The sequence below is a fragment of the Macrosteles quadrilineatus genome, unplaced genomic scaffold (genome assembly GCF_028750875.1).
Source record: "Macrosteles quadrilineatus isolate MER2022 unplaced genomic scaffold, UCM_ALF_1.0 Scaffold_5__1_contigs__length_97177068, whole genome shotgun sequence".
Classification (NCBI taxonomy): domain Eukaryota; kingdom Metazoa; phylum Arthropoda; class Insecta; order Hemiptera; family Cicadellidae; genus Macrosteles; species Macrosteles quadrilineatus.
Window position 1 is genome coordinate 30,436,872 of NW_026542598.1, and position 15,641 is coordinate 30,452,512.

Consider the following 15,641-nt stretch of genomic DNA (forward strand, 5'->3'; position numbering starts at 1 on the left):
TCTAATTAAAGAGATGGGTAAAACACTTTTGATCTAAGATTGAGATTGACCCAATATCAAGCAAATGTTTTAATTTAACATATGAAACATTTACTGGTACTTCCAAGTAAGTAACTCTGCTGGATATGTGGCTTTAACATACACAAAAACACACCATGAGTGTTTAACTGAACAAAAAACACAGTAATTGTGTTCTCTGAAAATCCCTTGTGTCAACAATTTCATCTTGAAAATCTGAGAACCTCGGGCGAGAAACTAGTGATATGGTCAACAAAATATATCTCTTTGTACATTTCATTTCACTAACTAAAAAAAGTTAAGTTTGTTATTTACTTTGTTGAACTATTTATATGTTACAACTAATTTTCTCAGTAATATTTCATTTCAAAAATCACATCTGGCTGAAAGTTTTCAAAGAGAGATATGTTCACTGTCTAGGTTTGGTATTCACAGGCTACATCCAGCCAGTGAATATTTTAAAGCAAGTACTGGGTAGAGTTGTAAAGAGTGTTAATGTTCTGTTGTTAGATTATGGCACAGTAAACAGGGATTTATGAGTCTGGACACTTAGGTGTAAATGGAACGACTTTGGGCTATATTCGACTCATTGTTTATAAATAAAGCAAAGTTTAATGAACTGTTATGTGGACTTTCATTGGTAGCGTTTGGACAGATTTAGTGACTGCATGTGATAAAACAACTGCCATAATCAGAGTGATTTGATGAATAGGCATTTAAACTATACGACTCTCTTCATTCAGATAAAATTATATAAAATAATACAAACACTTTTCCCAGGTGTTTTTAACGTAACCCAAATTTTAAGTATTGTGAGAGACTGTTTAAAACTGTTTACCAAGCTTATATGTTGGTATCCCTGTTTTCTTAACATTATAACATTTTGTTTTTTGATGTCATGGCTAGTTCCATGATAAATTTCCATCATGATATACTATGGAAAATCTCCAACTAACTTAAGTGAATAAACAAAAAAAATTTTCAACACTCCGTAACGAAAGTAACTATTTTCGATAACAGCTGACATCAATGAAAGTAGTTGTTTCCCAAGCTCTAATTTAGGGCAAGGGAAAATCGATCAGCTGATTTTCCCTCGCTCTAAATTTTCTTTCCCTCGCTCTCAATTAGTTCTCCATTTATTCTCTACGCGCGCTAGTGTTTTGTTACGGTTTAATTTAATGATTTGAATCAGCTGTATAGGATGTATGTATTGTTAAAAGTTGTTTTATTCTTTTATTTTCATGTTTAAACAAAGTTTATTGAGAAATATATGTAGGTTTTCTTTTTACAAGATTTACCTATTTATTTTAATTTGATGTTTAATCAAATTAATTGAGAAATAAAATAGTTGAAATATTACTGCGGCCTGCTAATCTGTGTTTGTGTATTTTTGCGTCGTGATGAAAAGTATCGTTCATAACTCGTACCGAAAGTTATTATCCGGCACTTGCTCCTTTTTTCCAGTCCTCGACTTCGCCTCGTACGTGAAAATAGCTCTCACATACTCGGCTTCGCCTCACACGTGAAATTGGGGTTCACTGTGTGAGGCGAAGAGCGTGCGACGGAAAAAGCCACTTTCGGTCATAGTAATGAAAAATACTATTCCTATAAGGAAAAATATAGAATCCATTATCACGATTCAGTTCTGCTCTGCTAAATTTGGAAGTGAAGGGACAAATTGAATACAGTTTATGACAAGCTTTGAAGCAATATCGCTTATCAAAGTAACCACTAGGAGCTTCATTGCCAACTGTGATCGACAAAGTTAACTGACGACTAAATGAACTTGTTGCCAACTGACTTCAGACGCTCAGCCTAAGGCACTTAACTTCAACTTAGTTCTCTTGTTTATTGCTCCTCAACAACAAATCCAATTAAGTTTAACTTAACCAAAGATCAATGTAATGGATTCACTTATTGTATTCTTAGTGTTATAAGAATCTTGTCCCAATAATATTTTTAAAAGCTCATAAACACAGTACAGAATAAAATACTCTCCCTTGTAGGCTGAGGTTGAATGAGGGACAAAACAAACTTGTTAAATGATGTGGTAAAATTTCAACAGCAAATTCTTCAGTAACTTTTAGATAGAATAAAACACTCTTATGTGTAGTGTTGATCTATGTATCAAAAAAACATTTTTAAGTTTCTTTCTTTTAAACCAAGGACTACCAAATTCTCATCAACAAAATAATTAATATGTTGACTGGGTCATATACCTAGAGTCTTGATTATTGGATTAAACTATCTGGCCTTCCGTGTAATCTGATGCTCCATGCAGTTGATCAGGTACTATAAAATTGTGTTATGTACACTGTAGTAGGTATATAAAAATACCCCCGCCGCAGCAAACCTGCAGACTAAGCGAATTTCCATTTGCCTGATTAGAATACACTAAAACGTCTCCTTAAAAATATCACATTCCTTATTTAAATAAAATCAGTTTAACACATACTTAGGTTTGCTGCAACAGGGAGGGTAAAAGTGTTTTTTATGTAAAATGTTAATAGTTAGTAAGAAATAAAAACATTTTCCAAATTTGGGCAAAATATGTTAATAAACAAGCAAACTACAACAGTTTACTTATTCTCCATAAGAATAACATGGGAATTTTAAATTTACAATTTTTTGGAATTTTCTCCGTAACGATTAGGTGCATTATAACGCTTCAATATACTAAATTATTTGTTTTTTTAAGCTCTACAAAATAGTTTAGAAAGAAATTGCAAAATTTTATGTATTTTGAGTCAAAAATGGGAAAAACCCATTTTTACCCCATAAAACCCCCCATAAACCCCCGATCCCACGGTCCGATCATGCTGGTTCTCGGTCCCGGGTCCAGGTCTTACCATGAGTACTACGGTAATAGCTTATTCCCTATATGGGAAATTCGCTAAAAACCCTATTTGTCACATTTGTTTGTACTATGAGTATACATACAATAATGCTATACAGTCATACAGTATGTATTTTATGCATTCAAATTGAGCGAGTATGCATACCAGAAATTTGTCAAGTTGTTGTGCATATCTGAGCTACATCTGATCTATTATTTGTGATAAGGGCATAGGTAAATGCTAAAAAGGTTTCAGTAGAAGACTACCACAAAGTAATTTAAAACCTTGAATAGGGAACGTAGAGGCTTTATCCGTTAGAGGATTTTTAACATGTTTACAATGGTTTTGTTATTTCCTGAGTACTTACTTTCCGTGTCCGGAAATCAGACTTCGCTTTTATTTCCTGAGTAATTCGACCTTTCTTTTGTCCTTATTTAGTTTAGATAGTTGAGACTCTACAGTTTAGCATAAAGTTAGGAACTTTTCTTGTTATTGCCTTACTTTAATCACAGGGAAGCAAGGTACAGAGGAAACACTCATTGGTACACTTTGATGATGTTTAGCACTATAGTCAGTTCACAATATTTAGGCGGTTTGCGGGGAAGTTCTCCCACCACTTTTTTCTGCTTAGTGTATGTTGCAGCTGATTGACAAATCTCAGCTGTTGAACTTACTATGTTTTAACGATATGATCAAGACGTCAATATAGATTTCTTCCCCTAAAACCGCCTAAATTTTGTGAACGAAGTATAGTGCTAGGATCTAGGGCAAAGTCCAACATTGCCCCCCTCATCCTCATGTACTACAATGATCACAGTGGAGGAAGACCCTGTGTGTTAGGCATTTCTACACAGTGCTCGTTGTTCAGACTCTTCCTTACTCGTCAGTATATTTCCGGCACAATATTGCACAGTCGTCCCGTAAGCGTATTTCTTCTATACCTCACTTCTATGTGTTATGTAATGTAAAATTTATATAAAAGCTACACCAGTCACACCTGAGCCTCCAGTCTAGCAGCAGTCTCAGCAGCCAGCTGATCTCTCAGCAGATGAACCTGGGCCACAGCAGCTTGCGTCTGCTGATTCTGCTGCTCCAGCTGTTCCCTCAGCAGCTGCAGTTCGTGGTGAGCGCTGAGCGGCGTACCAGCCGAGGGCAGACTCGACTCTGGTGCTGACTTGAGAGGTTCACTCAATGGCGAACTGTACGTCTCTCCTCCACTCTGGAAGTGACGATAATTAGGTGAAAATTTAAGATTTTTTTAACATTTTTTAAAACTTAAGACCAGCATCAAAGAATTTACAAAGAGCCCATTTGATTGTAAAGTTACCGACAATAAGGGTTGCCATTTTTTTCATCGTTGTTCAGATGCTCGTTCAATTCTGATTGTCCAATAACACGTTCTAATTCTGTTGGAACAGTCCCTTGTGTCCATGTTTATGCCTATGTTAATGTAGGGGGAAGGGGTTGTATGTCCATATTTTTCCCAAACGAAAGGTGGCAACCCTCCTTACACTATCAACAATTGAAAGAGTTATCACATCATTTAAAAGAATATATGGAAATGTTATAACGTACCAAATATAATAAGTGATCATGATCTTAAACGTCAAGTGTATTGGCGAAAACAATTTTTAACTCCTTAAATTAAACGGAACAATTAGAAAAACCCCCATGGTTTTTTTATTTTAGTTTTTTCCAAACACTAGCTCTAGCCCGGGATTACTTCTAATTACTTCAGACTAGACCTAGGGGTTCAGTATTATCACTTAGATCAAATACAATGATGATTAAGCAGAATTTGAACCTGAGACCTCAGGGACCCAAAGTCCTGTGCTCTACCACTAGACCAGCTCTAGACAATCTATAGTAACTGTAATATTTTTGTAGTTAGAAATTAACAATGTTTTATACTTATATTAAATACTTAAGTGTGCATGTGATTGACTCTTAAACTGCTAAAAGATGGTTACCAGTGGGGATCGCCGTGTCGGGTGATTGTTGGGCGGGGGCGGAATGATGTCGAGTCTGAGAGGACGTTGGACGGGGACTGTGGCAGGGGCAGGTGTCACATCAGACTGGGCGTCCAGGGTCGACAAGGAGTCGTTACCTCCTATAGTCTCAGGTTCTGAGGGTGCATCTGCAAGAGAAGTAACTTTTAGATATTTGTTTTTTTTATTTGTAACTTATCAAAAATGACCACAGAGAAGTAAGGTGCAGAGGAAACAGTTAGTGGTGTCTAGCACTAGTTGCTGGTGTATAGAGCAAAGTCCAACACCCGCATGTACTACAACACATAGGGTGCAGGAAAACTCTGTACCCTTTGCGATAGGAATTTCCGTACAGTGCTCGCCACTAGAGCTTTTCCTTGCTCGGCACAAAGTATACTTCCACAACATACTAGAGCTGTAAGCACAAGGTTGTCACATAAGCAAGTTTTCTCTGTAGCTTAGTTCTCTGTACAGTGACACAGTTTTTTGCTGTTCAAAGATTGAAATTGGTGAACGTAAAGAAATTTGCAAGAACAAACTTAAACCATTGTAACATAGAAATCGGATGTATACTTCATTGCTTGTCGAAGTTGAAATGCTAACCAAAACTAAATCTGTAAAACAATAATCGACCAAAAACGTGTAATTATAGAGATAAAAAACATTTAAAGTGAAAATTTTGTTTTAGTCAACATGAATTATTATCCTAAACCCCCTTATAGTTAGTGAAGCCTCCTTTTACAGCACTCCATTCTCCCTTCAATTGTACTCTTAAAAAATGTTACCTTATTTTAACTCTTAAGTCAATTTAGCTACTACTAGAGTTTGTAATTAGGATCGAATTGTGAGACAATCTTTGAAATCAATAATTAATAATTTAATACATAGACTACAACAAGAAATAATTATTACTAATAAAGTCATACAAACTCTTTTACAACCCAATCTAACACAGAGAAATGTACAAACAGAACCGGCTGACAAAACAATAAATCCAAACTGGCAATAAACCCAGCAAAACTGACAGAAGTTGTAAGAAGAAACGGGAACAGAAATAATCTGAGTATTTACAGACCCATTGTTGTCATAATCGGAGTTTGAAAAAGCAAACAAATTCACGGTGTCGGTTCCAATGTACAGATCAAAGGCGGGCAGGTGTTTTTGAGGGGGTTGGAGGGGAGAGGGGAATCAGCAAACGTCATAACTCATGACGTCACTTGTCATAAGAGAGCGTTGGCAGCGCTCCAGGCGGCCGCCTGGCGGACTAAGAGGCCAGCACTATCTGTAGTAGCTGTAGTAAACAGGTGTTTAGCAGAAAGACAAGAGTGGCGTGTGGTTTGATGGCCGCATTAAATTCGTAAATAAACTCTGGACAGAATATTTTTGATTCTTTACGCTTATGGGACTGGCAAATTTGACACCCGTTCTAGGAATAATAGCTACTCAAGAGAAAATCTAAACTAGGTGATAATGAGTTTTTGCAACAAGTAACAAGGCGTAAAATGTAAACACAGTCAATGCAAACAGTTCAAATATTAATACTGGTTTTTTTTCTTACTACCGCTATACCCTACATGGAGAAAGTATTGTTTTCATAAAAGTTTTCGTTTTTTCCCCCTTAGTTTGTAATGGTTATTTTCCCATTAAAACCCACAAAATAAAATCCGATTTTTACAAATACGGCTCGAATGATTTTGATTCAAGGTTTAGTGCGTTATGGTCGGTATAACCATAGATAAAACATACGTTGTCTACGGTATATCTACAAATTGATACAGTCCCAAATGCTGTAGAAATTACGCAAAAGTTATTGCATCTTTGTGATATAGGCCTACCACATAAAATATCATAGTTACTCCCACCGATTGCCCATAATATGGGTTGTTAGCAAGCTAATGGGAGAAAGTATATGTCAGAATGCTGATACAGCTAATTATTTTTATTTTCATGAGGACTAATCCATATTTACTCCCAAAAGCTCCTCATCCAGGGGTTTAGCCCCGAAACTCTTAAGGACATGTTTTAAGCTGTATTTTGGCTGGGTCTAGGAACAAACTCTGTGAAATTTCAGCCACGTTAATTCAGTAATTTATGTAAACCCGGACAAAAAATCCAACGATCACAACACCTTTTTATGATCACTGTTACTGTATGTTTAATTATATTTTCCCGGCAAAACTGTGTACTCACTTTCTTGTTTTTCGCTAATATAGTCTGCAAATATAGTTGCTAGATTATGAATCTTTTTAAAATCCCATAAAACCCCTATAGAAATTACTTTGTATAATTAATTTAGTGGTAATATGTTATACTTTTTTTCAATTGCTCAACTAACTTAAGTACCGAGAGTATTCGTACACAATCTCTACAGTCTTAGCGATTACCACTTAAAAAAAGAATTCTTGCCACTGATAAACAAATTCTTTAAAAGACCCATCTAGAACAAACAAATGGAAATATAAAACTAACATACGAATATTTAACTACGACCCTGTAGAGTAATTCAGACACACAACACAAGTGTTTGGTCCATTTCCAGCGAGCGAGTAATAAAGTAGTTCAACCAGAGTTGCAACAATGTAACAAGCTGGCCAATGAGAAGAGCGTAAAGCTGTCACGGACCAATCAATCGCGTCGGTTGGTTTCATTGAGCAACTTGATTGCAACCTCGTTTAGTTCCGATTGTAGAACGCTGATTGAGTTTTGACAACTTGCAAGCTTAGTTGTAATACGTTGCTGTTTATGTTTTCTTGTTTGTTGCCGTTTTGAAAAGGACTTGGTTTGATGGGGTTTTTTTACGCAAATTGTTTCTACATTTTCATTTCTATACTCAGAGTAGAAGTATCACACAACTTGAAATGCTTCGCTTCTACACTAAATCTCAAAGATTGGTTGATTTAGATGATTTATTGAGCTTTTTAACCAATCCTATATAACCAAACGCTCTATAATACTACTATAATAGATTAAGCTATTTAAAACTACAGTAATACCTAACGTAGAAAACGTCCTCTGAAATTACAGTCTTTATCCTACTTGAAACGACTAGTATTGATCTAACTCCCTATGACAAAAAAATGCAATGCAATAACATATTAAGTTATAGTATCCTCAATTTGTATGACTTTAGTTAATTGAAATACTTGTTTTCACCGTGAGTGTAACCTATAAGGTAATATGGTAACATTGCCCCCTCCCCTGGCTATGCCTGGTTTCACTATAAACAAATATACTTATCCTCTGGGTTATTAACGTTACGAATACTACCACAGCCTTCTCCAATGCCATGGCGAGACAAAAGTGCCGCAGCCCCGGCCTACTGAAATCGCCGTTGCTCTAATTTATAGTGGAGTTTCTGCACTATATTTATACGCATGTTATTACCATGGCGATAGATCGGCCGGTGCGACGTTGCCAAACCAACGCTACGGCCTCCTATTTAATAATAAGCATAATTTTTAATGAGCAGCACTATTTTTCGTAGGGATTCTTGTAGAGGGAAAGAATTAGAAATATCCCGACGCCTTTAACAAGATATTATTTTGATATTATCTTAAAAATTCTTGTAGAGGAAAAGAAATAGAAATAATCCGACGCCTTTAACGAGATATTATTTTGATATTATCTTAGGGATTCTTGTAGAGGAAAAAAAATAGAAATATCTCGACGCCTTTAACGAGATATTATTCTGATATTATCTTATGGATTCTTGTAGAGGAAAAGAAATCTCGACGCATTTAACGAAAGATATTATTTTGTTTTATTCACAAATAGACCTATAGAATAGTTTTTGGTATACTCTGAACTGTGGTCAGGTTTCATCTATTTAGTATAAGTTATTAGTGTTTAGTGAAATATTTACCAGCGCACCAACTCCCAAGAATAGAGGCCGTGTGTTTTAAAAACTAGGCTAGCCGCGCATCTAGATTAACATCTTAATATCTTTCGTTAAATGCGTCGAGATTTCTTTTCCTCTACAAGAATCCATAAGATAATATCAGAATAATATCTCGTTAAAGGCGTCGAGATATTTCTATTTCTTTTCCTCTACAAGAATCCCTAAGATAATATCAGAATAATATCTCGTTAAAGGCGTCGAGATATTTCTATTTCTTTTCCTCTGCAAGAATCCCTAAGATAATATCAAAATATCTCGTTAAAGGCGTCGGGATATTTCTAATTCTTTCCCTCTACAAGAATCCCTACGAAAAATAGTGCTGCTCATTAAAAATTCCAATAATAATGATAAAAAAATAAGATATTAAAACCCAAACAATTATCTCATTTTGAAGTTATAATTCTGTTCGATTAAAATACAATGAAACAATCGGGCTCTCTCTGCCAGAGTTGGCGGATCTGCCAAAGGAAAACGAATTTGAGTGATTTCATAGCTATTTGCGGCCGAGACGTCTTGTCAGAGCAGGGTGGACACCTCTCGGACCACCTGGTATTAATTCGAATGGAAATAGTGAACATGGCGAAATATCTAATTGTGGCCAGCTATAAGGGGCCGGCCTGTTGCAACAACCCCAAAACCGAACTAGACTGCTCTGCCAACACTTTTACCTGGGCTATCTTTAGTGAATTGTGCAACGGTGATTGGAAAACGATGTACAGGACAAAGTGAATAGTAAGTATGAAAGTAAGACTGGGCCATTTAACGTGGAGATTGGTGTTTATATCAATATTTTCAGTTAGCCTTGAATTATTATGATTTAATAACTGAACCAGTTACTATAGTAAGTTAAAAAAAATTTAGACGGTTTAAGGAAGGTTTCCTGAGTTTTATCACTTTTAGCTTAATGTATATTGTTTTAAAGTTAAGAAAATGTGGAGGGGATGGAATCGCTTCCCCTTAAACCGGCTTAATCTCGGGAACGGAGTATACGAGATACATGCAAGTATTAGAATTAAGATATTTAAAATAATACGTTCAATTCTTAGCATATCCATAAAATCTTGTGCTCCCTGCCTATTTCCATAGGGTTGCGTTTCTTCCAAAGCAAAAGATTGGATCACGAAATCCTTTAAAGATTCACACAGATATCTAAAACAATTAAAGCCCCTTGATACTTGGTCTCTCTAATTCTGTTCACCAAAAAGTAAATACAAAACTACCAGCCATGATATTTTTCTTGGCCAACTTTATATCCCTGACCAAGTGGCATATTTATTCCCACAGTAAATCAAACCTGCACAGACACAGAGCAGACTAGAGCGGGGTTTATTAATGATTCTCATTTCAACTTCTAAGTCTCTACATTTTTCATTACCTTCTCCTCAAGCCTACTGAAATATGTATAGTCTTAAACAGTTTACCAGGAGTAAATAGCTACGTCAACAATTTAACTATTTATGAAATTCTCTACAAGTCACACACTACATAATAAATAAATATGTTGAAATTTTACAGTGGGTTTTATTATGCGCCTGCCGCTAATTTGATTCATCTCCAGAATATACGATGTCATGATTCTTCATCCATACAAATTATATTAATTCTCTAACAAGTGTTAAGTTTAAAGATGAAAGTTTTGTAACATGTTCAATGCCAATTACATTAATTCGTCTGTACAATCGTATGGTTTGGAACAAATATATACTGTACTCAAGTATGACTTTATTTTCATGACCTCTACAACTGTTTTCCAATTTATATTTATGTATAAAATGGTGGTAATTAATTATTAGCAGTGATACTAATTTGATTCGATGAATCAAATAAAAATTTCTATAATAACCTTAATCATACTGGTTAACATCTCATCTTAATCTTAATTATAATTGCCTCAATCTTAATATGTATCATTACGTATGTTGATCAACATGGTCACGCCAAATTAAATTATTATTAAAACCCAACATTACGTCAGTAAAATGTTAAACATGCTGAAAACAATTCATCAAACGAAAAGAATGGTTAAATACACAAGCAAGATGTATAAACAGATGGTTGTTTGTATTTGGCAGTTTGCTTTGAAAATAAATTGAGGAACCTGCGGCAGTGCGTTTATAAATTGTTGGCATTTACATTAAAAAGGATGTTGAAACGGAAATGTCCATCTATGTACAGAGTTGTTAAATGCTGCCAACCGCTTTGGCCTGGAAAACATAAACCATCGACAGACATTTATGACGTTATTGTTGTTACGCATTTAACTTTGCAAACTCCCACATGTTATCGTTAAAAGCTGTATACGGAAATATGTATTGGAAATTGCAAGACGATGGGTAAATCTCTTATATTTTTTGGAACATTGTTTTTTTTTCATGACCAAAAACCCCACCAATGATTAAAAACCCCATACAAATTAACGTTCTGCAAACCTAACCTAACCTAACCAAATCTAGCCTAACGTAACATATCCTAACATAACATTGCCTAATGTAGTCTAAAAACACCTAACCAAGACTAACGTAACATTACCTAATTTTTCTAACATAAAATTACCTAACCTAACTTAACCTAATACAACATTACCTAAGGTAACCTAACCTAACCTTACCTGAACTAAACTAACTTGCATAGGACAAGTTGAAAGTGGCATCCCTCTTATTGAGAATGTTAATTTTTTCCAGTCAAGTGTTTTTGTACTTTTTGAAATGGTTCTTTTTGATAAAAGTAATAGGTTCTATAGGTTCTATAGGTCCTTCTTAAGTATATAGGTCTAGTACAAGGATGCAAACACTTATGTTAATTTTGCTTACTCTGGTCTTCATCAGCTGACGACAAATTTAAAAGGTGTTTCACCACCATAACGCGCGAATTGTCTTCTATATTCTAATAAATATTTTACCAAGTAGTGTAAAATGCATTATGACTAAATCTGTTGCTCTTTTACTTTGACGGTGCAATACACAATGTTTATGTGGCAATAAAAAATTTAATAATTTGTAATTTTGTCAAATATGACGATATCTTTGTAATTTACTGGAAAGTTCTTTGATCTCTTAGTGAAGGAAACTACTTGTAAATTTATCGCAAAATAAGAGAGAACTATTAATATTCCTCAGTTAAAAAACAGCCAAACATAATTCAAATAAGATTTAAAATTTGATATTACAAAGAGACGTCTAACTGTCAAACCTAACCTAACCGGCGTGTCTAACTACCCTAAACAAGTTGGTGATGTTTGAATGCAGGAAAAAAGTAACACCCTAGTAAGGTTATGTTACATAGGCTAAATTGGTTGTAGATATAGAGTCACTTTAAAACTTAATATCCATGCCTCCTAAAACACTTTGTAGTAACAACAAAACTGCTGCTAAAGTACACCTATTTAACCTTAATTCGCAACAATGAGCTTGTAAAATAACTTACAATTACAGTAAAACAAGGGATGCCTATCTCAACTACAATTTATGTACTGCACTTCTCCTAAAAGTCAAATAATTGTATATGGTATCCGAAGACCAACAAAGAGGGTTCTAAATACCACACAATTTCATTTCCACCGCTCAAACTCCATCACTTGATAACTAAGTGATGCACTCTCAGCTACATTATGTCCCTATATAACATGTCTGAGGCCATTATTGTTAACGATGTGCCCGGAGTATTTGTGTTGTCACTAGCCAGACACTACTAGGATCGCCTCGCCGCTACAGCTAAATATAACACTACGTCGCACATTGTGGAAATTGCAAACCAACCTGACAATACGAGTACATCTTGCTCGAAAACGTAAACAATCATAATGGTCAAAATTGTGAAATGCCTGCCACGTTTTCCCTTTTACACATTGTAAAACTGTGATGATTTGGGTTTGCTGTGAGAGCATGTCTTATAATGAGTACTGGTAACCAAAAATAGGGCATAGAGAAAATGGTGGTACACGATGTAGATTTAACATTGAATTCCCCATTGTATTCGATAGCGTGAGGTATAACTAATTGTTAATGTTTATGATTCGGACTAAACTTCCGACTTATAGGGTACTCTGTCGATTATGAGTCTCCTTGGTTTTCTATCCTCCTGGTTAAACCTTTGGAATGTTACTGCCAAGGAAGTAATGTGCTTTGGACCGTTAAGAAGAGTAATTTTTGGGTTTGGTTGATTTGATGAAATGAAGCTGCTTGCTTATAACAATGGAACCGCATGGTCAGGTTTAGGATACTGATTAAGTTTTGCGTAAACATTCCAACCACGTGTTTACTTAAGTGATATTGATAGTTTAGAAAGGTTTCTCGAGTGAGCTGGAGGATTCAAGATATTTCTTGAATCCCAGAATAGTACAAGTTCAAACTGTTCAGGACGAATATAAATTTCCAAGAATATTGTCGTTACACCTTCCCCAGCACCTTTTCTGGAGGCTATTATGGATCCCATGCCCAAGCCCTATTATCTCCAAGGAACATGCAAATACAAAATGATCAATTCTTGAACCACGTGAAAGCCAGTATAAAATCACTTCTCAGCCGTGAGTTTCCGCACGAGGAGGACAATGTGTGACGTCATGACGATTGCGTCACACACACGTGAGTGGCGTCCAGCCAGGGATGAGCTGTTTGACGTCAGCACCGTCCCGGCTCAGAATAGCACAGCCCTTGTTCTCTTTACAGTGCTTTGTTCAAAAATAGGTCGGGACCGGCATTGTCCCCTTGGATGCTACCATGACAACACAGTCGATATAAAAATTGTCTAGTAATCACATTGGTTATTCCGCAGAGGGAAATTATCGTATTGCTTTAGTGGGCGTGCTTCAATTTTGGGATATTCTTTCCGAAAGGATTTGAGCTTTGCTGGGTATGTGACCTTTGGAAAGAGACACGGGTTACAGTGACAATTAAGTTCCTTTGCAAATTGTACTGCCCATAAAAGCTCACACTGATTACCTCTCAGAAACTATCCAATGGCTCTAGTGGGATTCTTCTTTGGGGAAGTTATCCTTGCCGAAGATACTTAAATTTTTCACAGATGGTTTGGCTTAAGGATAACTCGGAGCAACCGTAAAAACAGAGTTCCTATAGATTTTAACTGCCGCGTAAAGTTAGAAAATGGATGTTAGTGGGAATCTTCCTATGAGAGAAAACGATTGGTGACGAGTTTTGAGGTATCTCTACTAAAGTAAAAACAACCGATCATATGCCGATATTACTGTCCAGAAAAGCTTACATTGGTTTTTTGACAGAAATGATCGTCTGATTTTCGTGGCGGGATTTCTTTACTATAGGAAAGGTTTTCATTGCCAAAGAGAATCGGAAGAGATTGCTCTTTCAAGTAGGTAGCATTTGGTTGTTTGACTGATGGTGGACATTGAACTGCCGTGACAAAACGTTCCTATAAAATCTCAACTGTTCAATAATGATTACATTGGCTAACTTCTGGGGTGAAAATAATCGTATGACTTACAGACAGTTTTTCTTAGAAAAGTATTATTATTCTTGGAAGAGAATTATCTTCTTTTCTAGGTTGTGGCGTTGATGTGGTGCAAGTCTGGATTTGAGCATGGATATCCAGACTGAAGTCCCGCGATCTACTACTCAAGCCCATGGAACCTCTAAAGCTAGATGTGCTCCGGTAGGTAGTAATAGTTGTTTTGTGGTAGAGAAAATTACTACTTGTATACAGGTAAAATGTATGCACCTATCTATTATACCTTAAAAAGTTAAAACAGTTAGTCGCTTTGTATGTGTGAATCAACGTAAAGTTTAGTTTGTTAGATTCACAGTTATGTCTTATGACGATTTAGACACACACATAGTTAAGTGTGGTACCAATTTTGCTTGAAAAAAAAATATAATACGATACTACAGGTACTATGTGATGTTATAACGACCTACGAGAGCGGTGAAACCCAAATTGTTGCCACAAAGTCAAGAGTTGAACTGATCTCTGGGGAATTGTTGTTACAAACTGTTCTGGTCTGGTTATGTCTTCTATAACCATTAAATTTAGCTTTTAAGGGTTTTACATGTTCGAAACTGTAAAAATATTCTCTGAATTGACGTTTTTAGGTCAAGTAATAATATCAGCATTAAGTATTGAGCAGTATAATGAGAATTAATACTGAGTTTTATGGTAAACAAATTAAGTGAAATTAATTTTAGATTATGAAATGTTTTTTTCGTTACAACGGTGAAACCCCAAATATATCCGTATGAGTGTTCAAGTTTATCGAAAACCAAAACCTGTTTTTTAGCGGAGACAGTTGTTCAATTAATGAATGTTTTCAATACCTAAGAGATTTAACTTTCTTTCTAGAATTGAGGTTGAATTATGTGTTCATTATGCTTGTGAATAATTTCCAATTGAGTTGCTTTGTTTAAGGTTGGCTCCAAATCACTGGGTCAGTAATTATCGCCAAACAAGAATTAGCAAATAAGAAATATGGGAATCGGAACCCTACTGAAGCACCATTAACCATAAACATAATGTACTTCTACTATCAATTTTATATAACTTGAAACATATAAACATATTTATTGTATGGTAATTTTACATAAGTTAGTATTAATTGAATTAATAATTATTAAATATTAATTTAAAACCAATAAACACTAAGTTGTTTTATTCTTCAAATTTTTTTCTCATAGAAGAAACATATTATAATTTTATATTTGCTACCGTCCATTAATACATTTTCGTACGAGTTTTTCAAAATTAAAAAAAAAAAATTTACAAAAAAGTGTATAAAACACAGCAACTTTAGTGATACAATACGATAAAATACTACGATTAGACAGACGCATTACAGCAATCGCGTCGAGACAATTTATCTGAGGCGACGTCGGATAGATCCTGTCTGGATACTAGAAATATCCCACGATGCAATAACATCAATAGTGGGCGGTCATC

The 15,641-nt window shown here is 35.4% G+C and overlaps 1 protein-coding gene across 3 annotated transcripts in view; it reads right to left on the reverse strand.

The window, feature by feature from the left end:
• LOC128993903 (carboxyl-terminal PDZ ligand of neuronal nitric oxide synthase protein-like) overlaps nt 1-15,641 on the reverse strand; it is a 304,439-nt gene that overhangs the window by 13,083 nt on the left and 275,715 nt on the right. For all 3 annotated transcript variants that reach the window (XM_054417995.1, XM_054417993.1, XM_054417994.1), the window contains 2 exons: nt 4,826-4,992; nt 3,853-4,074 (listed from right to left, as the gene is read on the reverse strand). In XM_054417995.1, the coding sequence (XP_054273970.1) occupies nt 3,853-4,074; nt 4,826-4,992 (389 nt within the window). The remainder of the gene's footprint in view (nt 1-3,852; nt 4,075-4,825; nt 4,993-15,641) is intronic.